The 27292-nt window shown below is 37.6% G+C and overlaps 1 protein-coding gene across 1 annotated transcript in view; it reads right to left on the minus strand.

Moving 5' to 3' along the window:
• Positions 1 to 883: 883 nt before the first annotated feature.
• The window catches only part of THEMIS (thymocyte selection associated), a 130475-nt gene continuing 104066 nt past the window's right edge, over positions 884 to 27292 (minus strand). The window contains exons 5-6 of the mRNA XM_036317922.1: positions 13739 to 13892; positions 884 to 2635 (exon numbers count right to left, since the gene is read on the minus strand). Coding sequence (XP_036173815.1) covers positions 2604 to 2635; positions 13739 to 13892 — 186 coding nt within the window. The 3' untranslated portion in view covers positions 884 to 2603. The remainder of the gene's footprint in view (positions 2636 to 13738; positions 13893 to 27292) is intronic.

Consider the following 27292-nt stretch of genomic DNA (forward strand, 5'->3'; position numbering starts at 1 on the left):
CTACAGCATATCATTGTACTGAATAATGTAGGCAATTATAACACAATGGTAAGTATTTATATGTTTAAACATATTTTAAATAGGAAAAGTACAGTAAAAATACAGTATAAAAGGTTAAAAATGGTATACCCTTCCAGAGCATTTACCATGAATAGAGTTTGCAGGACTAAAAGTTGCTCTGGGTGAGTCAGTGAATGAGTGGTGATTGTGAAGGCCTAGGACAGCACTGTACATTATTGTTGAAACACTGTCTAATTAAATTGATAAAAATATTTTTCTTCCTCCAATAATGAATTAACCTTACCTTACTGTAACTTTTTTACCTTATATACTTTTTATTTCTTAAACTCTTCAATTCTTTTGTAATAAACTTAAAATGTAAGCATACTGTACTGCTGTACAAAAACATTTTATTTCTTTATACTCTTATTCTAAAAGCTTTTTCCTATTTTTAAAATTTTTATTTACTTTTAAAATGTTTTTGTCAGAAACTAAAGCACAAACACACACATTAGCCTAGGCCCGTGGTCGGCAAACTGCGGCTCGCGAGCCACATGCGGCTCTTTGGCCCCTTGAGTCTGGCTCTTCCTAAGCCTTAGGAGTACCCTAATTAAGTAAATAACAATGTGCCTACCTATATAGTTTAAGTTTAAAAAATTTGGCTCTCAAAAGAAATTTCAATCGTTGTACTGTTGATATTTGGCTCTGTTGACTGCTCAAAATACCACGTGCGGGCGCGCACGTACAGTGCGATTGAAACTTCGTGGCCCATGCGCAGAAGTCGGTATTTTGTGGAAGAGCCACACTCAGGGGGCCAAAGAGCCGCATGTGGCTCGCGAGCCGCAGTTTGCCGACCACAGGCCTAGGCCTACACAGGGTAGGGATCATCAGTATCACTCCCTTCCGTTTCCACATCCTGTCCCACTGGCGGGTCTTCAGGGACAGTGTCCCTCCTAGCGCTGCCATCTTCTGACCCCAATGCCTTCTGCTGCGAGACCTCCTGAAGGCCCTGCTGGAGGCTCTGCTGGGGCAGGTGTCACTCCTTTCAGAAACATGTCTGCGATGGCTTGCTTGGTTTGTTTCTTTTTTTCCATCGTAGGTTTGCTTGTAAATAGATAATGTACCACGAATACCTGTCCGGATTGGGGGTCCATGTTTCCAAACATTTTGAGGAGTGTTTTGAGGTCTGAAAAAGCTTCTGCCAAATCCGTCACTGACTTTCCCTAGGGGTTCTTCTTTTTCTTCTGCGTTTTCCCTTCACCTTGCCTCGTCTTCAGCTTCGTGTTCCTGTACTAGTTGCAACAACTTCTCATTAATCAATTGCTGAGGAACCACCTCTAGGAGTGCCCCAAGGCCATCCTCATCTACTCTTCGGTTAAGGCTGTTTGCCTTCTTGTCCACAGCTCTGTTGATTTTTGCAGCCTCTGTGCTAACGTTACGATGGCTATGATGTCACTAGGCAATAGGCATTTCTCAGCTTCTCTGTACTCTACGGCATCACCAATGTATATGTGGCCCATCATTGGCCAAAACATTGTTAAGGGGTGCATGACTGCATAAACATTGTGTAAAAAGTCTCTAACAGTAATTTTCTCTTTTGTTGAAAAGTTGTCTAGTGATTTGTTGTCATCAGAAACTCTTTGGTACTAAACCAATGAATTGTTTCCATACATAAAAAAAAATTATGAGATAGGAGATTAATAACTTTTGTAAAGAGTATGACCTATGAACAAAGCCAAAGCTTGACATTAAATTCCTGTATAACTTCAATGAGAAACTTATCTGTCTCTTCATTTTGTTATATGCAAAATAAAATTGTCCCTGTATACTTAACACATAATAATACATAAATAAAATAATTTTTCTAGGATCCTAATAAACATCCATCGAAAGGATTATCTAACATACAGTACATAAACTAAGGCATACTAGCAGAACTTTGGTGAAACTGTGGTCATGAATTCTGGTTGTTAGGAAACAGGGGAGAAAGTTATGATAAAATCCCCAAGCCTCACGATGGCTTGGGCTGGTAAACCTCAACACACTTATTTATAGAGTACTTCCACAACAAACTAAAAATGTGAAGTAAAATTCATTTATACAGCCCCAAGCGAGTCAGATTAGAAACTTGGGTATTCTAAATCACTCCATAATATCTTAAAGTTATTTTTAACCGAATGATGAGAACACCAAAAAAATGCAAAACCACTTGTAAAAAGAAAAGTAAGTATTTGGTGACTCGTCATCCTATTTTGTACTGGTTTTACTCAGAAACGGAAATATAAAATCGTTTTCCAATTGCTTAATAGCTGTTAGTGAAAATAAGAACCACACAAAATGTGCACATTAAAAAAATATGTTCTGGTGACAATGAAACAATACTTAAAGGTTTTGGCACAACAGAGTAGACTATCCGACATCTATACATAGGTTTCTGCTTTGTTTATCTGTTAAAACGTTTAAAGTTGTTTTCTTCTTTGCACTGGGGAATCGAGTTTCTTGTGGGGGCCGTTGGGAAATCGTTGTTTTTCAGCTAGAAGGCCAGGCTTACTTTCCATCACAACATTTATGGTCACTACCCAAGTGGCTTCAGTCACATCTCGTCATTTTTGATGTTTTTCATTTTTGAACGTTTCTATAAGGAAAGGAAAAATAAGAAGGGTCTATCAGAAATATGTATTGGAAATAGCCAGGAAGAAAACTACTTGCTTTCAAATACTGCTTATAGGACATTCTCATGAATATATGCTTTTAAAGAAATAACTGAGATACAAATAAGGGTTAAAAAAAAAGTAAGAAATGTAAACTCTTTAGATAAAAGGTAAGTATTTTTATGAGCTAGCAGATAACACCTTGAATTTGTAAAGTGTTTTTCAGTTTACAAAGTGCTTTCCTTTGCATTTTTAGTTTGTCCGCATAAAAACTCTATTATGTAGGAAATGTAAGGGGAAAAAGTGAATTCACAGTGACGTCGAGAAACTTGTCCAGCAATCACACAACTTCACAAAGAGCCTGAGGTTGACTGTGCTCTAAAATGAATATCTGATTGCAGACCAGCACTCCTGCAGAAAAGAGCCCAGCCCTGCTGGCGTTCTGAAGACTACAGAGGAGAAAAGGTTACGTATAAATGTTCAACGGAAGAGAAGGCAACAGGTCTCAAGCATCAGCTGTCTGAGCTAAAGCTTCTGATTAACATATACACAGACTTGGCTTCACCACAGCATCATATCCACCCTCAAGTAAAGAAAGCTACATTGCAAATAGGAAATGTGTCTGTGTGCAGGCAAGACACTTGATTCTTTTCCAGTATGGCTTGATGGAGCAGTGTGTGTGTGTGTATGTGTGTGTGTGTGTGTGGTGGGGGGGGCTTAAAAACCCTGATAGCATGCACTAGCACCATACAGTCAAGAGGTAAAGAAAACCCGTCATCCCTTTTGTTCTCCATACCTGTCATTAGCGACCTGCTAGGTGCCGGCCACATGGACATCCAGAGGATGCCTGGGAGGCTCTGGCCCTAGGGCTCATTAGCTTTGCCTTCCTCCCTCCTTCCTTCCTCTTTTCCCTCCCTCCTTCCTCTCCTTCCTTTTTCCATTCATATCTCCCTTTCTCTCCTCCTTCCTCTCTCCTTACCTTTGTTTGTTTGTTTCTTTTTTTTTTATTCGACCCTTAATTTATTTAAATTTTAAGTTAATTTATTGGGGTGAGTTTGGTTAATAGGATCATATAGGTTTCAAGCATACATTTCTATGACACATTATCTGTATATTGCACTGTGTGCCCACCACCCAAAGTCAAATCATCTTCTGTCACCATATATTTGGCCCCTTTGTTTCCTTCTTTGTTTCTCTTCTTTCCTCTCTTCCTTTCACCCTCCCTTTCTTTCCTTTCTCCCCTCCCCTCCTGCCTCTTTCCCAGCCCCCTCCTCCCCTCCCTCCCTCCTTTCCTTCCTTCTTTTTCTGCTAGATATTAACTCTGTAACCTTAAGGAAGTCATCTAACCTTTATGTGCCTCATTTCCTCATCTTTAATAAATGGGGGGAGTATAATAGTGCTTATTTTATACATGATGCCTATGTGCCTATTATGACAAAGATTGAATGAGTTAATAAATGTAAAGGGTTTTATATTTTACAGTGAGGAATTTTATTCTCACCAACTGCCAGTTATTTTTATATGTGTGAAATAGAAAGACAATGTATATAGTTTTGTGACCTCTGGGTAGCTCACAGGCTAATTGGGAAAGTTTTAGGAAAGGAGATGTCAAAGCAGAAAGAAGTGGAATTTCTCCACACATCATGTTAATTCCCTCAGCAGCCTGATTTATTCTCCTCTGTCAACATCTCCTCTCAGTGTCAACTGGGGCTTGGGGCTGAGGGCTGGGGGCAGAGCAGGGGCAGTCAGTGGCTGATGAGAGAGAGAGGCAGCCTGGATTCCATGCTCTCCTTGGTTTCTTTCCCTCTCCTCATCACCCACTATTCCCAACTGCTGCCCGTGGATATTTTGGTCTTCCTTACACCACAGCAGCAATAAATCGACACACTGTAGTAGTATATACATTATAGATGAAAGGACATGGGGTTTTTAGGCAGTATGCCCAGATTTTATTCCCATTCCTATCTCCTACTATCTTTGTGACTTTATTTCTAAAAAAGGGATAACAACAGTATTCCTCCCTCAGAGTGCTGCTTTTCTTGGGGGAGATGGAGATTGAGGGCAAATGAAATAGATATACTGTAGTATAGAAAACAGAAAATAAAGGCCTAGGTATGATTCCTTATTCTGAGACTTACTGGCTATGGGTCTTGAGGAATCTCTAAATTCCATTACTTTATCAGTGAATGAATTTTGATAATCATAACTGAATCACAGAGTTGAAGAAATAGCAAATGAAATAATGGACCTGCAAGTACTTTGTAAAATGTAAAGTGCTACAGGAATATTGCTTGCTATTACCATCTCATATTCACATAAAACTATTATAAGCCCATAGTTTGAAAGTTCAATTTGTCATCTTGACAGTTATTAGTCTCACTCTCCCTTGTCAATAAACTGATGTAAGATAGTACATAGTTAAGCAGAAAAACAGGAGGAGATGGGATTAGTATAATTAGATTATTTTGACATAAAATAATAGGATTTAAACAATCTTAGTTTTGGAGGGGACCTTGTAAGTGGCCTCTCTCTGCCTGAACTAGTCCAATCTTCCACCCAGTGTAGGAATGCTCCAACTAACATCCACACTCAAGTTGACAGAACAGATGTAACATTGAATTGAAACTGTGTTCTTTATTGCATTAACTTTCAAGAAGTCTCAAAATGTGCAGGAACTTATTTTTCTGATGATTACATAGGTTATAAAATTCAAATTGATTTAAAACCTCAGTTCTTTTGGTATTCACCAACCATTCCTTTTAAAATGTCACAAACTTAATATGGAGGTGATGTTTCTTACATTTAATTCAATATTCACTGATTACTTTTGAATACTCACAATTACTTAAATGATCAACTTAAGTGAGAGATGTGGAATAATGGATACTCAGCTCCTTGGAGACCAAGCCAAACATTTCATCCACTGAGGAATAGATATAGAATGTAGTTTTGTTTTGTTTTTCTCTCTAAACACTATCCTTCGATAGTCAAAAGTGTCCTGTGATAGTCAAAATCTACACTTATGTAGGAATAACCTGCTGTTCAACCAACAAATCGAAGCTTTATACAGATAACATTAATGGCTAATTTGTTGACTGAGAGGATTAAAGTGAAAGAAAATTTTTATTTTCTTCTATTTTGAAGGAATTAAGTTCAAGTATACATAAAAGTGCTTTACCTTCTTTCATAAAACTGGTATTTCCTAAAGCCTTCATTTGGACCCAGGTCAGTCAAACCCTGCTTGTCTCTGTTGGGAATTTTGAGTGCCAATCTCCTCAAATTGCTCAGCTTGATGGTGAACAGTAAAATCTGCAGTGCGCACCTTTAGTAGGCAGCTTGATTGTGAAATGTTTTCCTGGAATCCCTCCTGAATATTTCCAACAGGATTTCCATCCATGTACCATTTTCATATCTATATTCATCTTATACTTTTCTTAGCATGTGTTATAATTCAGTTATTGGTTTAGATTGGACTAGCTGTTTTATTCTTCTCATCTATAGTGGTTATAAGATATTGCACCATTTTTCAGAAATGGGTCTGACACTTATACTACTGGCAACTGTTTTTCCCACACAGGAATTGTTTGATAGGTGTCATACACTATATTTCAACCACAGAATGGGAGTCTGGGGTTCATTTCTTTACTCAAATATTTATTGGGAGCCTATGATGAGCCTTGCCATTTTCTAGAACCTAAGGATAGAGAACACTGATAAAAAGTCTCTGCCATCATAATGCCCTCACCTAGGAAAGGTGACCCATAATCAAAATAAGAAATGATGTTTCAGATGGCATTAGGGAGATAGGCAGTTCCAGCTAGGAACACTACAAATCTAAATGAGGTGGTTACAGGAGGCATCATAAAGAAGGTAATGGCTATGAAACTGTGTGCGTTTAGGAAAGACCTAAAAGAGGCAAAGCTGAAAGCCATGCCGATTTCTGGAGGGAAGATTGTGACAGTCAGAGAGAAAACAGCCTATGGAAGCATTGAGGATGGAGGACCCCTAGCATTTCTGAGGAACAGTTAGGAGGCCAATTGTGAGAAAGGGGAAGAAGCAGGGTGATCCCTGGAGGATTGTGAGGAAAGGAGTTCCATGATCTGACTAAGGTTTTAACATAATTACTCTGGTTGCTGTGTGGAGAATGGGGACAGTATGAAGCAAGGGCAGAAGCAGATAGATTAGTTAGGTTCTCAATACAAGAGTCCAGATGAGAAATGATGATGACTTGAACTAGGTTGATAACCGTGACCATGCTAAAAATGATTGTATTCTAGACATTGTGTGAAGATAAAACCAATAGGGCTTGTTGATGTAGTGGGTGTGATGAGTGAGAAAAAAAGAGAAGTTACTTACAAGTCTTCTACTGCATTATTTTAAAAGTGTGGTTTGGAGACCCCAATCACCAAGAAACAAGTTGTAATAGATTCCAAGTTCCTACCTGACAACTTCTGAATTAGATTCTCTAGAGCAGAGGTTAGCAAACTTTTACTCTCAAGGGCCAAATAGTAAATATTTGAGGCTTTGCATCTGGTTTCCGTCAAAACTACTCAAATCTGCTGTGAGTAGGAGCAGGAAAAGAGCCATAGATAATAGCTAAATGAATGAGTGTGGCTGTGTTCCAATAAAACTTCATAGAGACATTGAAATTTGAATCATATGAAATTTTGTCAGGTCAAAAATATTTCTTTTCCTTTAATTTTTTCCAAACGCTTAAAAATAAAAAATAAAATTCTTACTTTGTGGCTGTACAAAAGCAGGCAATGGGACAGGTTAGAGTCCAACTGCCAGAGTTTGCCAACTCTGCTCTAGAGAGCAGATCCTAAGAATAAGTATTTTTAACATGCTCATATGTGACTTTCTTTATGTTCAAGAACTTAGAGAAACACTGAAATAAATTTTGAAAGTTACGTCATCTGTTCCTTCTTGTTTTGCTTAGTTCGTGGGCCAGAGTAAAGGTGGTCTTCTTGAACAAAATGAAAACCAGATTTAGTCTGGAAAAATAACTAAAATATTTTTGCCTGCCCCCAAAAAATGGTGAGAAAAAGGGGAAGGGCAATTTAAAATAATAAGATTAAATATTATTCATGAGTAAAATGGAGGGGGAGGCTCAAAAACTTATTTAGTAGTGACTTTCATGCTTTAAAAATGCAATTATCATTAAGAAAGAATCAATTAATGATTTGTACTTGACTCCATGAAAGTCAAAGCTCATCATATATATCCAGCCCATTGTTCTACCCAAGTTAAATACTATCACTGATCTTAAGAAAAAATGTTATTTTTTCATATGAAAGAATACTCCTTATCATAAGTTGTACATCACACACACAGCTCATCTCTACTTGTAGCGGCCTGTACTAAGTCTCAGTTGTTATGAGTTTGCACCATAACATCTCTTCATCTAATGCTTTAGTTGTTCTCTTTCTAATGTTACCGCCAAATCATAAAATAACAGGGGGAAATATGTAAAAAGTTAATTCACTTAAATGAAATGATTAATCATAATCATGTTATTGAAACTGATCTTTCTGGCCTTAAAGTAATAGATTTTGTTTCTTCATCTGGTAAGTATTTTTCAGCCTTATCTACACTTTGCTGTCATGCTATTGCCTTCTCTGTCTCAAGATTTAATTTACCAAAGTTTTATTTCTGAGACAAAATCAAAGAGAAACTGACAATTTTTTATTTTAGAGAAAATAATTTTAAAGAATAAACTCAAAGACATTTTCAAGGTCTAATAGACCTAAAACTATTAGCAAAGAGTTTGGGGATATTTTTTAAAGGACTTATTGGTGAAAAAATAATATGTTCATAAGTCCTTAGCAACCACTATAAAGCTGTAAAAGTGATGAGAAGAGTCAGAAAATGAAGATTAAGACCAGGTTTCAAAACTGGGTATCTCAGTAATCTGTCTTAGTCTAACATTTCTGTCTCTTAAGACCTGAAAGATATATTTCTTCAAATCTCTAATAGGTTCCTTCATAAACCACCATGATACATGGTTAATATTATGCCATAGCGACTAATATACAGCAAGTGCTAAACAAAGCTTGTTGAAGGAGCTTTGTAATAATGATAATTTTTTAGTGTCTACTCTATGCCAGTCTCATTACACAATTTCATGTGAGGCAAATATTTCTATCCTCATTTCACAGACCAGGAAACGAAATCACAGAGTAACGTGGCAGCTCAGTCTTGGGTCTGTCTGGTTGCAAAGCCTGCACATTTTCCTCTATGCCTCACCATCTCACAGGCTGCTTCCCCAAAGGCTAATGTTCTGTCCAGCCACAGATGGCGGAGAGAATGGAGTGAAAAGAAAAGACAAGGAAAGACAAAGCTTGCTTTGCCTGGAGAACTGTTTTTCCCTTTCAATACGGTATATGGTTTTGCTTTTATAATTAACATTCTGCTGATGAGAACTCCCACTGGTGAAGGCTGAGGAGTCAGATTTTCCATGAAGAGCACGCACTGCAGGAAATAAATTAATCTCTAGGGAAGATGAAGGGCAAGGCTGTCAGTACACACACAACTGCCTAATGGGAAATGATATTTCAGAATTGTTCAAAGAATTTGAAATGACTGCGGGTTCTCCTTCCAGCATATTTTCAAACATTTAAACCTTCTGAGAAGAGGGAAAGAAGTTGCTATAAAATGAAGACCAATCTTATAACATTTTACTTCAGGCTGTCAGTAGTTCCAAAACTTAGATAGTATTCCCTGGAAATATAAGGGCAATTCTACTGGTGTCATTATTTTGTTTATATTATGAAAACGCTGCATTGATGTTAAATGGCAGGATAAAAAATATACCAGATTTTTGGATTACTGGTTTGAAATGATCCAATATTTTAAATAACAGGTTTTCTGGTCTGGAGTAAAAGTAATTATTATGCTTCAAATTACACAATGCTCAGAATAACACTAATTGCTGAAGTGTTTCTTAAAATTGAGAGACAAGACTATATTTTATATCTAAAGTACTACCTCTTTGTAGCGTACATTCAATCATTCGGTCAAGGTCTTTAATACAGGACCCTCACTTTGTCTAATTCTCACACTAATCCTGATGGGGAGCTGCCTTGTGTATTGTTTTCCATCATAGAAGTAAAATTGGAAGTTTAACATTAGGATTAATTTAAAACTCAATATAAAGACTGCTTTGGTTTCCGATAGATCCATTCTTTACTTCTGGCTCCCTCCTTGACCTCAGTGAAACATTTTTCCATGGAGCGCCTTTCCTCTCACCTGGCTAATTTACCATAATAAGTGTGTTCGTAGATGTGGGATCATCTCCATGTGAGCCTTACTGAGAGATGAGCAACAGTCGCATCACTCTGTGATATCAGAATAGGCCATAGAAGCAACGCTTTCAGAACTGACAGGGCATGAAAACGACCTGGCACACCTCCTATTTTGGTGAGGAAAATACACCTCAGAAAAGTGAAATATTTTGTGGAAGGTCACCCATCTAGTTTGTGCAGAGCTGGAACTAGACCTCAGAGTAGCTGTGCTCTATTTTCTCACCTAGGCTTCTCACTACTTGGCAAGTCTAATGTATGGAGGATGAGTCTTGAGTTTAGCTTAAAGATGTAGGAATAATTAGGAGAACATAGTTGAGGCTTCAAAAGAAAGGAAATTCCATTAGAGAATGTTGATTAAGAAAGTATAAAATTTGTTCAGTAGAGAACATTTATGTAGGGCAAAACAAAACAGGCATATTTTAAAAGATTAAGCCTCCTGTTTAACACCAGATCACCAGAAGCAACCACTGCATTAGGGAGTGGCCTACATAATAATCACATCCTCCTCACAACTGACTGAGAATCCTGATACCAAAGGACTGCTCTTGGCTGAAGGAAGCCACCTTGCCCACAGCCATGCCCCCTCCTCAGGGGCATCTGCATCCAATGACTGACTGATTCAGGAGCTATAACGGCCTGGTCCCCTCACCCCAACACAGGGCAACTCTGAAGAGCCAGGCCAGTTCCAGAGCTCCCAGTGGGATCAGCCGAGGTCTTCAGTGTCTTTTAACTTCTTCCTCTCCCCAGGCCTGCTTTAGTTCCTCTGCCTATGTGTTGTTCCTGAGAGCCCTCCTTAATACGCTGTCCCACGCAAGTTTACCCTGGGAAAGGGTAACAAATTGCTAAAATAAACATCTGCACGTAACACACGTCACCCACCAAGAATGGCACAGGTGAAGCCTCCGCTTTCCCTGCCTCAGAGGTAAGATGGGAAAGGGGTCCGTTAGGAAGTTTCAGGGCCTCCTTGTCTCTGCACAATTACCATGTTTCTTGGACTCAGAGGAATCAGTGGCTCATCTCCAGATTTCTAGTCCCTTCTCATGTCCATAGGATTCCTAGAGGCCATGAACTTCCCAATGGGATACGGTTCTCAAAGGGAAAAAAATACAGATAGAAACTGAAAGTCTGCAAGAGCCACAGGAGGAGATGTTCACCTGCACGTTGCAGGGCACACAGCCAGGAAGCAACGTTTTTCTTAGCCAGCAACTCAGAGAGATGCCGAAGTTCATTATAATAGCGAGGATTCGATTGGAGTTTATGGTGTTCTATACCAACTTTAACCTATTTTATCTAATGCAGCTTTTGAAAGAGCCTACGGTGTAGCACTGTTATTAACCCAATTTTACAAATAAAGAGGTAGCGACACTAACAAATGGCTCGTGGTACACAGCCAGCGAGTGGGACAGACAAGATTTAATCCCAGCAGTCTGAGTTCAGACTCCAAAGGTTAACCACTTAATCATCCTACTTTCAGAGAACCGTTCTCTTAGTAATTTATGAACAAAACAACCTGCAGACTTAATAACAGTGCTCCTAAAATAACACGTGGCCATCGCCAAGCAACCAGAGTGAATGAAGGACCCACAGAAGAAGGTCATCCAGGAGGTGTGGGGAGTCATTTCCATCAGGGTCCTAGTGACAGGGGGATAGGGCTGACCGAGGTATATATACTTGGCTGTCCTCCTGGCTGCAACAGCGGAACTGTAGACATATGTGCGTTCACAGTGAAACTTCCAGGTATTTACATATGTGCGTTCACAGTGAAACTTCCAGGTATTTACATTCAATCGCTGACATATGTGCGTTCACAGTGAAACTTCCAGGTATTTACATTCAATTCCAAAAGAAGGAATTCCCTCTAGAGAAATTATTAGATATACATTCAAAGTGATTCGACTTCATCTACCTGGAAGAAAAAGATCTAGGTGTACAGAACGAGTAAAACTACAGAAGCTGGAACCCTGTCCTAATAAGGTTTTTTTGTTTTTTTTTGTTTTTTATAATATGCTACAAAGATTCTAAAACTGGCACTCTCACCAGAGAGAGTTTGGAAAATGACCGACTTGTGACTAAGTAGTAAAAAGAGAGGGAAGCTCAGAAAGGATGCCCTTTGCCCATCTGAACTCCACAGTGGTGGCTGTTCAGAGATGAGAATTCATTCCAAGTCTGGTAAATGCTCAGTAGAGAGACAATGAGTCTTTCTATTTTAAACCAAAAAAACCTAAACTATATTACATGAGGTAAATGAAATTTGAAGACTAATGTTCCTGCTTTACTTAACTTTTGTGTTTTCACATATGGAATTGTCACACCACTCTAGTTCATAATGGAGACCGACTCTGTGATGTATTGTGATTATAAATGGGATAGCAAATGAAAACATTGCTCAGATGAGCATACTAAATAATTTCTGGGGGGGAAAATGCATGTTGAGATTACCTAACCTAAGTAACAGTTCATTTTACTCTCTTGAATCAAATTAGGTAGTCTTGCCTAGAACCTATACTTTAATTCAAAGATATTTTTCCTTAAATTGTCACTTGCAGGCCGTATGTTTGAAACAGGGCCTGCCCTGATCTGTGATATACTCTGAACTATTAATTCAGGCTGCAAAGCTGGGGCTGCAATGTACTCTCCCAGGAAGATGCACACACAGTGATAGGTCAGACAAATTTTCCTATAACTGAAACAAAAGCTTTGATCGCAGGAATGTGTTATCTGGTACTTTTTAGGATCCATCATCTTAGGGAAAAAGATAGTTTCCTATAAATTAATGATGGCTTGAGACTCAACACACTGCAGCAATTTTTTCCTGTAGTAGCTGTTTCTTGTCCAGTTGTACTTGGTTAGTGTTTGAAACTTGGAGGAATGGCAATATGCATGGTTTTCAAAGCCCTTTACAGAATTTCATTTTTATCACTCGGAGAGTGTCAATGAAAAGGTAATAAGAAAAGCTCCATGGGATATTTTTATGGGAGTGTCAGAAGCCAGTAAGCTAACTACATGAAAGAACAGATTGTACAGAGTTTCAGCAGCAACACTGCGGAGACTTCTTATCTAGGAGTGTGACTTTTACATGCCCTTGGAGGAAGAAAGAGCGCTCGCTACAAAACCAGATAAGGAGGGAGAAGAAACAAACCATATGCTTAAGAATAATTACAGTTTCATTTTTCTTACAAACTGCAGTGTAAAGTTTCAAAGAGAACGTTTAATAGATATTGAGCTGCTTTGCTGTGCCTAAAATAATTCCCTTGCTAACTCATCTCAGGTTTGCACAATATGGAAGTTAGACTGGGTGGCTTAATTGAATGCTATCAACATCTCCACAAGTCCAATCGCTCCTGTTTTGCTTTCAATAGAGGTGAAAACTATCAGATCACCCTTTCTATAAACTAAGCTGTGATATTTCAAGTCTGCACTAGATTACTTAGCTGATGCTTCTTTAAACAGAAACATCACAATTATGTTAACCTCACCTCAAGACATTAATCCTAGCAAAAATTTAAAAATGTCAGTGTCATGATAATACGAGCAGTCTTAGAATAAAGTACTTCCTTGGCTATGAAAACCATAAGTGAGAAAAATCTAATAAAAAACAATGAAGAGACCTAGCATTAGTGCGAGTGTTCAATATTATGCTGCATTTAAAACTATATTCCAATGAGATTTTCAGGTCAGACAGTCACTTTGACTGGATTATATATTCCAAACAAAATTGTAAGGATCTGTATATTGCGCATTTGTCGCGGAGGTGGCTGAAGCCCCCATCACGTGGCTAACGACCTGTGCTTCCATCGGTGCCTGCTGCTGCCGCTGCTCCACACCTGCTTCTCTCTTTCTCCAGGTCAGCCAAAGCATTCTGACAACCAACTGGTCCTTTTGAATCCAGGCCAGCTTGATGGGAATGAAGCTTCTTGGATATATCTACACGGAGACTCTGAAATGAGACAGGCCAGAGTGATTGATTTTACAAGTAAATTATCAGTCCAAAATAAATGCTTCCCAGGGATATGACAAGGGTAAACGTTTATCAAATGGCAAGTTATTTCTTATATCTGGAACAGAACATTCTTATGTGTCAAAGGGAGTTAAAAACTACATTTTCATCCATATATTTTGGTAACCTAGGTGTGGAAGTTTTGTGGCACTCTAAGTGACTAGTATAAGAAGACATCTCAGATGTGGAAAGTCATTTCCAAAGGCCATTTGTATATGTTACTTTCCTCTTGTGAATCTTATAAAGTATTCTTCATTTAGATTATTTTTGCTCAGTTTTTATCCCTATAGTAAATAACCCTGCATTTCATTATATATTGCATAATTACACACTGTATAATGAAGAGATTTCACTTCTGTATTATTGTCATTCTTTTTATAAAACAAATCATAACATCTGCCTAAAAATAAATCACACTTGTATCAGTATTATGCAAACTTGACAAAGTTCTTCCAGTCAATTTAAGCAAAAAAATTATCATAACAATGAATTATTAAAGCATAACATCAATAAACCCAAAAACTCATCTCGCATATGAGATGGCATATAGTGTTTGATGTTGTACTAGTATGTTGTATGCTTCAAAGAATCATCAAATAGGAGCCAAAATTAAGACCTAAAAAGAAAGTGAACTTTCAGCATTATGTTTCATACCCAAATTCCGACTAGAAGTTTTTCAGTTTGAATGTGATTACAAAATATTCAAAGATTCACAAAGTCATAATTACCCGTTTGGGGCTATCCACATAGCCATGTTAATTCACAAAAGGATAGCACGATGAACAACTTTTCTTAAGTTCCTCCTACAGATTGTGTATAGCATTAAATTCATTAAAAATTTCATTGAAAGCTTGAATCAAAGGCTTTAAAGATTTAAAAAGACCAATAAGAAAATTAGGGTCCAGCAAAATTACATGATTCACCCAAATTAACAAAATAAACAGTGCTGAGCTTTTGGGATATGTCTCCTGACCCTTAGTCCAGTGCTCCTGGTGTTATTCTATGATCCAATCATTCATATATTCATTCAGTGTGGTGGGCTGGTTACCGTTATGGCCCCAATCCTTTACCATTCTCTGTATCCAGGTCCTGTCCTTGTCATTTTTTCAGTGCCCTCATACTCTGACTTTTGACTTGTCCATGTGACTTCCTCTGGACCCGGATGATATTGGCCCATCAACACAAACAGAGACTTGACAGATGCTTGCTTAATTGTTTTTTCTCGTTCTTATTCTTCCATTCTGCCATAAGAACATGCCTAGACCAGCCTGCTGGATGCTGACCAGGACAGAGAGCAGACTCAGGTCATCCCAGTCATCCGAGATGAGACAATCACAGCCAGAGGAGCCCCAGGCTTTTGGGCAAACCCAGCCTAGGTCAGCTGAACTCCACAGCCTCAGGAACTAAATAACTGTCTTTGGATGTATGCCATTAAGTCTTTCTGGCAAGTAGGCAGCACCGTGTGGCAATAGATAATGAGCACATCAACAACCATTCATCTGTGTTATCCCAGGTCCTGGCTGCAGTGTGAGAATACAAGCAGGACTCACATAGTCTCAAGCTCTAAATCATTCAAACAGAATTTCTTAAATTGTTTAAGCAGAGATTTAAAATACAGTGTGGTGCATCATGGGTAAATAATTCTCCAATTCCTTTCCTAATGACAAAAGGAGGGATCCTGGTGACACTTCCAGTGACAAATCAGGTCAGAGTCTGAGTGTTGGTATTTCCTGGAACCAAACCACTATACTTGTTTACATTTGACTCATCCACAGCCCACAAAAACGTAAGTCCATTACTCACCATGAGTTTATAAATTTATTGCCAGGCTTTCTCTATATCCACCAGCCCTCTAGGCTCTTTTCCCTTCTTTCTCTATGCAGCATCCATCTTACTTCTAAAACCAGATGTCAGACATTACCCTGCTATCTCTCTGCAGCATTTAACATGTCTGGTCACTCCCTTTCCTATTTCTGGTGTCCCTCTTACCACTCTGACTACTCATTCTTGGATTCCATTGACTGTTAAGTGATCCTCAAGGTTTTGTTATTGATCTAATTATCTTTATTAACCATCTCTAGATAATTTCAACAATTATATGGCTTAATTTACCAACTACGTGTTATAACTCAGGGGAGGGGTCAGATTTATGAAACAAGATCAGGCAGAGCTTATATAACATGATAAGCACTCTGGACTCCAACTCTAATGTCCTTTATTTAGTTCTACAATCCCACCATTCTTCCTTCCTGATGTAAGGCGTGGCTATTCCATTTACCTAGGACATTATCACAAACTCAAGACTTCCTTCAAGGTTTCCCTTACCATGTAGACTTTAGCCAGAACCTTTGTTTTCTAGTCTCTGAGCACCTTGTCCTTGTACTGCAAAGCAGTTTTCACAAATACAATGAAATAACACCTGGATTAATGTTTAATGTCTATCTCTCTGGTTAAAAATATAAACCAACTAGAATAAGGACTATATCTGTCCTATTCAATGTTCTCAGTTCTTATCTCAGTGTTTTAAATACAGTAGGTATCAAATAACTACATCCTATATAATAAAAGGCTAATATGCAAATCGACTGACCAGTAGAACGACCGGTCACTATGATGCACACTGACCACCAGGGGGCAGACACTTAATTAGGAGCTGCCCCCTGGTGGTCAGTGTGCTCCCACAGAGGGAATGCCGCTCAGCCAGAAGTCGGGTTCATGGCTAGTGAGTGCAGTGGCAGTGGCGGGAGCCTCTCCCACCTCCTCAGCAGTCAGACATCCTGGAGGGCTCACGGACTGTGGGAGAGCACAGGCCGGGCTGAGGGACCCCCCTCCAGTGCACAAATTTCATGTACCGGGCCTCTGGTATTAAATAAATGGAGAAATGCTTGAATAATATAGACTCAAGTTTTACAACTTTTTCTTTGTCTAGCTTATCAATGGCTACTACATACTCACACGTTCATATGTTAAGCATGATATACAGTCACTAACAGTAGTCATTATATAGTAGAAAGGCACACATATTTGAACTTATTTTAGTCATTAAAATACATATTGAAAATCTTATATTTTTAAATAAACTCATTGATGCAATTGTTGCAAATACTATAGTCATATAATATTCCATATACGTCTCTGGTTCAAGTTAGATTAGTCACTATATATTGAAATTATAAATCAAAGAATGGTTATAAAAGGGAAAGTGAGGGCCTGAGAACTGAGTATGTATATACAGTTGCTTTATATTATTGAGGCACAAGATTGTGGCCTGACAATAATGAAAGAAATAAAATTCTATGTCAGGCACTGCTTTACAGATGTCAAGCCTTCAACTTGAAGATCAGGTACAGAAGAAAATGAGAAAAATAAAATGTGTGCAAAGAATAAAGACGAACACCAATAAATTTGAACTGGCATGCATCAGGCCTTTGTAACCACTCTAGAGTTGTACTTTAAAAATAAATCCTGTTTATTTTGTATAATTTCCACTTAACTTGTCATTAGAAATGAGTCATTAGAATCCTGTCTGTTAATAAAAAGCAACTGTTAAATTATTTCTCATGTTTTTCTTGGCTTGTAGTTTGCGTACTGCTTTTAGTGTTCCTGCTGAAAACAATGATTCAATTACAAGGTACTGAGTATTTTTCTCGTGAACAAAGAAAAGAACAAATAAACATTTCCATAAAATAAGATGTCCATGAAAAAAATTAAAAGATTTCTTCATATCTGTCACTCATCTCGCAAACCGTTCATTGAGATTCCCAGTGCATGATTATATCCACGTGTGACCCTTCTCCCCAAGGGTACAGAAAGCTTGCCTTGCCTCAGAAAGCCACATATAGCCTGTCTTGGCCCAAGGACTAAATATCATCCACATTTAAAACAACATGAACTATCGTAGATAATGTACTTCACTTTATACTTTGTAAAAAACCACTCAGCCTCCTGACAGACTGAAAAAACTGCCTCCTCCTCTGCTTATATGAACAACTGCTCCTTCCAGGCCTGTGCTTTTTATTTTATCAGAAAAGTAAATTCAAGTGATGTTTGGGAAGAAATTTCTCTGTAACTTTCTTCCTCAGAATTAAATCCTACTTGAATGAAGGACAACAGAAACAGAAATTCAGAAACTCTGTATTAAAATAAATAAATAAGATGAAAACCCAACCATAAGAAATATAGGTTTGCGATGCACATCAAATTATCATTCCAGGAGACCATGTAACCCTCATGCAATCTGTCTTCTTGTGTGTGTGTGTGTGTGTGTGTGTGTGTGTGTGTGTGTGTGTTTTCTCTTTTTGTTTGTTATATAGCTGTATCACTGTAAATACTTTATGAGATTATCAAGGGTTTTAAAAAAAATCTCATAATATTCTCATTGTGCATTATAAATAGAGGCAAATGTTGTTGTTTTTCCTGAGGAAAATGTTTAAACAAGCGAGAATGTGTAATGAAAAAATAATCTAAAGTTGATCACCCATAAAAACAGGCGTCTCTTTCAGATGGTTATCTAATTTTTATAGTTATCCATCTATACTCATAAGCTGTCTGTTCTGCACAGAATGTTCTTTATACCAACTGAAAAAACATGACGTTGAGATTGTTCCACCCAGTCCTAAAGACAAGCTGTCATTGACATCGTTCCTGTCCCTTGCAGCCTGAGGTTGTTTGCAGAGAGGCTGCCCAGGCCTGTGATTGGCAGGCCTTATATTATGGGCTCCTTAGAAGCACATTTTTATCTCTCTCACTTCTCCTGAAACGTTAGACTGTGGCCCTCCCTGGTGAGACTTCTTGCTGGAATCACTTGCTCCTCTTAGCCAACGCTCTTGACCTCTTGCCAATGCACACCTTCTTCAAAGGGGATCATGCTGGCTGGGTTTTGAGCTGGCAGTTGATTGGGGGCCTCAGCAGCATTTACAGGTACACGCATGTGGTTTGACATTTAGACACTCTTGGGCCCAATTGTAGTTGAGAGATGGGACAATCTCTCTCTCCTCTTCCAGCTCCAAGTACCACCAGAAGTTCAGATGTTTAAAAGAATTGAGGTTTTTCTATCTGCCCTGTCCATTCCTTTGGGTTGGAGAAGAGGCAATTGACCCACAGGAAAGAAAATGCCTGTGTCTGCTTCCTAAATAGTCCTGAGAAAAGATAAAAACTTTCTGTCCCAATTCTTTAAAGATTTCCTCTATCTGCTGGACTTGGGATTAGACCCATTCCTTGTTGGAACTCTCTGATTAGAGAGCTTAACAAGCATTATATATCAATGATCTTACCATCTTATTTGGGAAAGAAATCCTTCATATACTATCGAGAGGACTTTATGTCTTTATAGTCAAACACGTTTTAAGGACATATTGTGTAGTAAAGGACCTACTTACAGTATTCAAATATTTCAGTTGCATCTTCCTCTGTTTCTCCTACTGCAACTGGGAACTAGACAATTTAACATCTAGAAGTCCCGCCATCCTAATTGGATGTTGATTTGACTACCCTCTTAGGAAAAATAATATTCTAGCTCCTGGATGCAGGAAAAACTCAATATAATCACACAATTTGTTTGAGCAAAACAAGTTTAAGAATTTTGTCTAAGAGTACTCATGGTAGAGAAGCTCTTCACACCTTTTGCCAAGTTCAATTCAATCTGCTTTTTGCTACTCCAATCTCTATTAATTTAGCCAAAGAAAAAATGGACACTTGAGCCAATGCTTAACCAATATATTTGTATTTTAAAATGCAGTCAGAATGCACAGCTAATCTCTACAATCGTTATTCTTAAGAAGGTAAACAGGCAGTCTGGCTGCCCTCAAAGATGTCCATACTGTCACTCCAGATCATGGACAGGCATGCAGAGGGGTTGCTGTTTTAAAGATGCTGTAACAAGTGCATCCCCTTCAAAATACCAAGGCTGGTTCACTTACAATGTTGGTATTGTGAAGACTAAATAGCTCTACGTGTATCAATAAACCTTCTTTTACTTTATTTTGCCCTCTTGTAAATCTTAAGATGATCAATTCATGTGGATGGTTATTGTTATAACTTCTATAGTTCCTATTTTAATTGGCAAATTATAACTCTTTGTGTGAGGTTTAATCTGTGGCCAAAGGGAAGGAAAATTAATCTTAGTTTAAATTATAAAAATAGAAATTACAGTAGAATAAACTATAAGACACATTTTCTGTTTAGATTAGCTTTTGGTGAAATTAGTCTTGAATCAGTGGACATGTGCATAGCATTTGGAAAGTGTCCAGCAGAGCAACTCTTGCTGCAGATGGCAGATGGGAACTGCAGTGTACCATATAACAGTTCTGTATCTAGAAAAAAAATATTCTAAATTCGTTCCTTAAAAGTTACATTTGAAATTATTTTAACCTGGGTATTAAAACAGAGCCTTTCACATGAGTCTTTGAGAGGTATCCATCCTGGCAACCTGATTTGAAACATTGCTATATTATTATTTGAGCTAGAAACCATTTTTAATGGGTAGGATTCGTCTCACTATTTCTTCGAGCATTCATTTTATGTGAAATGTTAAGTGGCATTCTTGCCACCAAAGTGTTGCTTAAATTAAAAAGCTCGTGCTATTGTGAACAAGTGCCCAATGTAGGACGTAGTCCTTGAAGGCTGCTTCCCAACTCCTCATCTCAACATTTTTTTGTAACCCTCTCCCATGAAGGCTGCCTTTCTCACTGCTTCCTGCACACCAGCCTGTTCCCCACCACTTTATGAAGCATTGTTTGACACCACCATCCAACACCGGCTCTAAAGTTCTACAGAATGACCCTACAGTCGTCTCCAGGATCCTCCCCTGCACAGAGGGCATGTGCTCATAATGCCCTCCTCATCTCATGTCCTCCTGTTTGTCATCCCTCTTACCAGCATGGCATCAGAGGCCCTTATGGTTTACATCTAATAGAACATTTTTTTTCTACTCTTTTTCAGGCTCCTGTAAGTGCAATCAGAACGTGGACCTCATTGTCCCTCAGAATTTCTCCATCATCAAGATCTTGGTTTCTAAGACTTTCCTCTGTGCTCACACTTACTAACACTGCTCTTCCCTCTCAGTCTTTAATTCTTTTCTGCCTATCAGCTCTTCCTTGCCTCACTTTTTTTTCTACCTACAGAGTCCTTATAGCCAACTTGTTAACAATTTTCTCACTGTGGTTATAAGATCCTCACTTTCCTTTCTACTTTCTTTGCCAGTCCCTAAAAATCACTTTCTGTTTTCTCACCTTCCAAAAGTAAGGTAAATAATATTAATAATAAAATAACAATATTATTTCACAGCTGGTAAAATAACAACAATAATAGTAATAAAATAAATAGTCTTGTAATTTTACTAATTTGACTCTGACATAAATTCATGTTGACTGGAGACATCCAGGTCCTCAATCTTGCTCAGTTATCAGAGGATCCCTGCTTCAGTTTCTTGTGAGGGATTCAGAGAAGATATTTCAAATCTTTTTCTATTTTGTCTATCTCATAATTGCAACCTGGCATTCCTCAATTTTAGGAAGTAATGTAATCACTTAATTAATTCATTGATAGTGTGGCCTTAGGAAATCCATTTCCACAGCTGTCTTTTTCTTTTCTTAGAAGTGCACTTGCTCTCTCACCTACCTCACAAAATGGGCCCCTCCCTTTCCCCCTTTGACTGTGATGCGTTCCCTCCCACTTTCCTATTGACTTACTTAATCAATTGTTCTGCCTATGCCCAGTGCAGTGTCTGACTCCGCCTCGCCCTCACCTTGTTCACTTTCTGCCAAGCGTTTGTAAGAGTGATCTGCTCTCCCCGCTCGTTTTCCTTTCCTCCCACTGCCTGATTATCGGGTATTTACTGCATAGCATCTGGTTTCTGTTCCTACCACTTGACTAAAAATATTTTCACCAATAACTTTCTAATCATCAGTCATAAATCCCATGGCTTTTTCTCAGACCTCATAGTTCCTGAGCTTTCTGCTACAAAAAACTCTGTTAACCACTTCATCATTTAAAAAAATAATAATTTTCTCCTCAGTTTCCAGTAACACTGTATCCTTGTTCTTCTATCTTTCCTTTTTTAAAATATATTTTTAATGATTTCAGAGATGAAGGGAGGGGGAAAAAGAGATAGAAACATCAATGATGAGAGAGAATCATTGATCAACTGCCTCCTGCATGCACCACACTGGGGCTTGAGCCCACAACCTGGGCATGTGCCCTGACTTAGGAATTGAACCATGACCTCCTAGTTCATAGGTCGATGTTCAACCACTGAGTCAGCCAGTCGGGCCTTTATCTCTCTCTTGAATTGTCATTCACTCATCTTCTTTACCATCTTTTTTTCTTTCCTTCCAACCTCTAAACCAGTGATCTCTAAACTATTTTGATTGTATCCTCTTAACAATAAAAGTTTTAAGCATGAACCACAAATGAGATACGTGTATATGTACATTTACTCTACTAAGATATCATGCACATTACAGAACAAATTTGAAGTAGAAACATTAAAATAAATTAAAGTAAAATTATTTTAACTAAAATTTTATTTTGCATATTAATAATACTGATAAAAATGGTTGAATAGTTTTCATTACTTTTTAAATCTTGATTTAATACTTTGTGATACAGCAATCCAATTGTTCGCTTCATAATTCAGTTGACTCATATATTGAGCTTTTAATAATTGTCACCACTAAAGCATGCTGCTTCACAAAGACACATGGATGCAAATGGAAAAATAAAAGTATGTTGTTAGTTGCTACCAGTCATGATACAACGTCTACTAATTTAGCAAAGTTGTTGAAATTGGCTAGGAAATTCCTATCTTCCCTGATGTCAAATTGTGTTTAAAAATTAAACAGATTTGACTTAGTAGTTAATTAATTAATATTTTAACTACTGCACTTAAAGCCCATGGAAATTCTGTGGAAGATTTTATGAATGGTTAGAAATTGTGTTTCCTAGTTTGTAAAGTTTGCAAGATGAGAGGTTTTATAGGTTCTACTATATACATTGAATTGTTTTCAGAAATAAAAAGCACATTACATTATAGTTATTTCATAACAATCCATTTTCAAATGCTCTATATAGAAAGATTCTTTTATTATAATTATTTTTGTCCCTTTTAATTTAAGGGGCCAGCTCAAGTGTTTATGTGTGTGTTTCTCTAGGCAGCAGACTACTGACAGGCACTTATCATGGACTAGGTAGACACATTTGAACACACACCCTTTTAAAGAAAATAAATACCAGTATCAATATTAAGCATCTTTAATTTTTCTGAAAAATGACTTGTCATAAAATAATTGGTAAATCTTTATGTGGTACAAAAGAGAGCCACAGTCACTTCTTATCTCCAAAGTGCCATGAGGTTTCTGCACTTTTGTTGTACACCTTTGTTTCTATAAATGCACCATATTCAAAACATTCTGAAGAACTTTGTAAACTTCTGGCAACTACTTATTTGCTGCAGTAACTTGCCTATAATAATACTGGGAATATATTTCATATGTAGATGCATCTCCCTAAGCTTCCTTGAGGATCACTTTTTAAAATTCTAGACAATGCAGCTGCTATATAGTAATTGAACTTATTCACTTTATCCATAAAGCAATGCTTTCACTAAAGAAGTCATTAAAGAAGAAGATAATGGCTTCTTCAATGCATTAAACTTTTTTCATGGGTTTCGTTATTAAAACACAATCGCACAAATATAACAACATATATTTCAAGAAAAAACTGAACCCTATGCAACTTTATAGAAAATCTCCCTCACTGGAGTCACTTGTTCATTCAAATAATAACAATAGCTTATTACTGTTATTAATAACAATAATATTAGTTACTTTGTGCGTACTAAGTATCTATGGCTGTTTCATATATTAGCATGTTGAAATCGTCTGCATTTTTTTTTATAAAAACTTCTGAGAGTATTTTCAGAAAAATGGTTTTAATTTGTCAGCACATTACTTCTTTGTATTAACGTGTCCATTTTGAGGAAGAGTTGGTTTACTCAGAAATATGTTGTTTTTTCTTTATCACTGTAAACAAACAAACAAACAAACAAACCTCTAAAGCGTTAATGTTAACTTTAGTAAATTTTAAATGTAATGAAGCAGTGGCTTGAGTATAACATATTTATAAGCAGTACTGAAAAACTATAGACAATCGTTTTTATATTTTTGTTGCTTAGCTTTAAAATAGATTATTAATCACCATGGCTTCATTTTCTCAGTTGTTAATATCACATAATACAGTATAAAAATATGGTAAAGTTCTGAGTGTTTGTAAATCTTCATTTCAATCTTGGTAATTTCAAATTTTTGGCTGACATCTTGAAGGGCATGATTCGTCATCTTTTTTTCTCTCTCTCTTCCTAATATGGCTGATGGAGCAATACTAGAAGTGTGAAAATTGTCAGTTCTACTTTTTAAAATATCACTCAGTTGTCCTTTGCTTTTATCATAAGTACCATATTTTAATAAATTTACTTACTGAAGTATGAAATGCTTTTAGAAAAATGCACAAATAATAAGAACAGCTCAATGACTTGATACAATTGAATGCACCTATGTAACTACTACTCAGATCTGAAAATAGAATATTAATACCCCCCCACACAGCTTCCTCATGCTAAACCCAGTCACATTTCCAACCCCTCTTCCCCAAAGCCACCTGCTGTTCTAATTTCTAATATCATAATTAGTTCTCTTTCTCGTTTGGAAACCTTAGTAAGTTGAATCATAGAGCATATTCTCTTTTGTATGTGGCTTTTTTCTTTTTAACCATAATTTTATAGAATATTCCATTGTATGAATACACAAAAATTTATTTATTTACTCTGCTAGTGAAGAACATTTGATCTGTTTCTATTTTTTATCTATTATAAATAATGCTGCTATGAATATCCCTGTACACATCACTTAGTGCATACATTTTTCTTTCAGGTGCATATATGCCTATGTTTTTGTAGGCATGTTAATTTTTGAGTCATAGGGTACGTATAGAACCGTTCTAGTGATTCTATAATATTATCTTGCTGTGGTTTTAATTTATATTTCCCAGGTAACTAATGTGATTAAATAGCTTTTCAATGTTATATTGGTAACTGTGAAGTAGCTATTTTGTGAAGTAATTTCAGATGTTTGCCTATCTTCTCTATAGTGCTATTTGTATTTTTGTTATTGATGGGTAGAAGTTCTTTATATATTATGAATACAAGATCTTTTCAGTATCCTTTATCTGTTTTTTTCAAATAGTCTCCCCTACTCTGTGGCTTTCCTTTCCACTCTCTTAATGGTGTCTTTAGTAATATAACCTTTAATCAACAGGTTGAGTTTTTAAATTTTTTAATTTTGAAAAATACTTTTCAAAATATTTGTGAGATTTGGTTTTGTTTGAATTAGAAAATACAATTTTCAAACACCTTGACCAGGCTCTTCGAATCTGTAGTACAGAGCAACTTCCTGAAATCTAGCCCTGGGATTATATAAACACTGTATTCTCAGCAGGGGCCCAGGCTTAGCAGTCTCCAGAAGCAAAATCAAGATTGAGTGGCCAAAACTGCCCTACGATTTAACAGTGATCATCAACAGTTGCTAACTTTATTAAAAACAAACCACCACCAACAAAAAAACAAATGTTATATATGTCAAGATAAAAAATAAACAACACTGTTTATGGAGTAGTCTTCCAAAAAAATCAAATCTAAACCTATCAAGCTTCAAGATTTAACTATTGCCCAGCTGGTGTGGCTCTGTGGACTGAGCATCGTCCCATGCAACAAAGGGTCGCTGGTTTGATTCCCAGTCAGGGCACATGCTCAGGTTGCAGGCTCAGTCCCCAGTGGGGGGTGTGCAGGAGATAGCCAATTGATATTCTCTCTCATCAATGTTTCTATCTCTCTCACACTCTCCTTTCTCTCTCTCTAAAATCAATAAAAACATATTAGAAAAAGATTTAACTATGAATTCAAGAAAACAAGTGGAACACCTAAAGGAAAGCCCACTCACAGGCAAAACAACCCTAGAATATATGTACAATGTGAGGCTATAGTTTCTTAAATCATCTCATCTGCCTAAAGTTAAGGTTGGTGGTTAGTACTCGGCTAGGATGGCATGGATAGATCCCCTTTGGTCTCAGAGGAGGAGAGTTTCAGTCTTGACTCTACTCCAGAAGCTGTAGTTTGGACAGTGTTGCAGGGAGGGGAGTGGGAAGCTCAGGAAGTGAGGTTGCAATCTAACAACAAGGCTGAGCACTTGAGTAACAGACCACATGGTGTGTTCACGGTCAGCGCTGAGGATCATGAGCGGTACCTCGAAGAATCAGCGCGACATCTGAACAGGTGACACAGCACTCAAGAGGCCCTGTGCTGTAGACCAGAAACAATCTGCCCTGCACACTGAGCGCCTCTGGAAGCCCTAAAGGACGGTCACAGGGCAGCTCCTCTGATGTAGGCGAGAAAGCTGTTTCTCACATGGACAACTCTGTGTTGTCTGCTCTAGGACGTGGAATGTGGAGACGTTTATTTAATGATGATCCATGTTTCTCCCAAAGAACTTCAGGGAAATCAGCTAGCTAGGATGGGCTCTTCTTGAAGATTTTTGGGCATTAAGCCTCCAAGCATTCATCTAACTACATACATTTATCAAACTACATAAATTCATCAGCAGATCCAGTCATTTAGATCTGGACCGTCCTGGAAGGATTTGTTGGTAGACAGTAACACAGACCAGATCCTCCAATGTGGCCAAGCTCGCCATCCATCATGGCATTTGCTCTTGGTTAATTAAAGGAGAATAAAGAGAGAAGAGAAGGATTTTTGGGTCCAGGGGCCTTTTCCACCTATAAATGACATTTCACTTAATAACCAAAAATTTAGAAATGTCATTTCTCTTTTGATGTTTTTGTTATGCATGTCTAAAGTATCGGATTGAGAGGAAATTAATTTTATGCTATATAATTTGTACTGGAAGTGGAGAGATCTTAAATTCATACTGAGAGAATATTGCATATGAAGTAGAGTTGACACGTACACACAAACATACATACATACATAACATTTGAAATTCTTCAGAAAATGCCTCAACTCACACATTACTTTGGAGAGAGAGAAATTCAGTGAAAAAAAAAGTAAAATTGATGATGAGGGATATCTAAGAGCTGAGTGTTTATTGATATGATCTTTTTTTTTTTTTTTATATTTTATTGAGTTTTTACAGAGAGGAAAGGAGAGAGATAGAGAGTTAGAAACATCGATGAGAGAGAAACATCGACCAGCTGCCTCCTGCACACTCCCCACTGGGGATGTGCCCGCAACCAAGGTACATGCCCTTGACCGGAATCGAACCTGGGATCCTTCA

Source organism: Myotis myotis, unplaced genomic scaffold (genome assembly GCF_014108235.1).
Source record: "Myotis myotis isolate mMyoMyo1 unplaced genomic scaffold, mMyoMyo1.p scaffold_m19_p_7, whole genome shotgun sequence".
Taxonomy (NCBI): Eukaryota; Metazoa; Chordata; class Mammalia; order Chiroptera; family Vespertilionidae; genus Myotis; species Myotis myotis.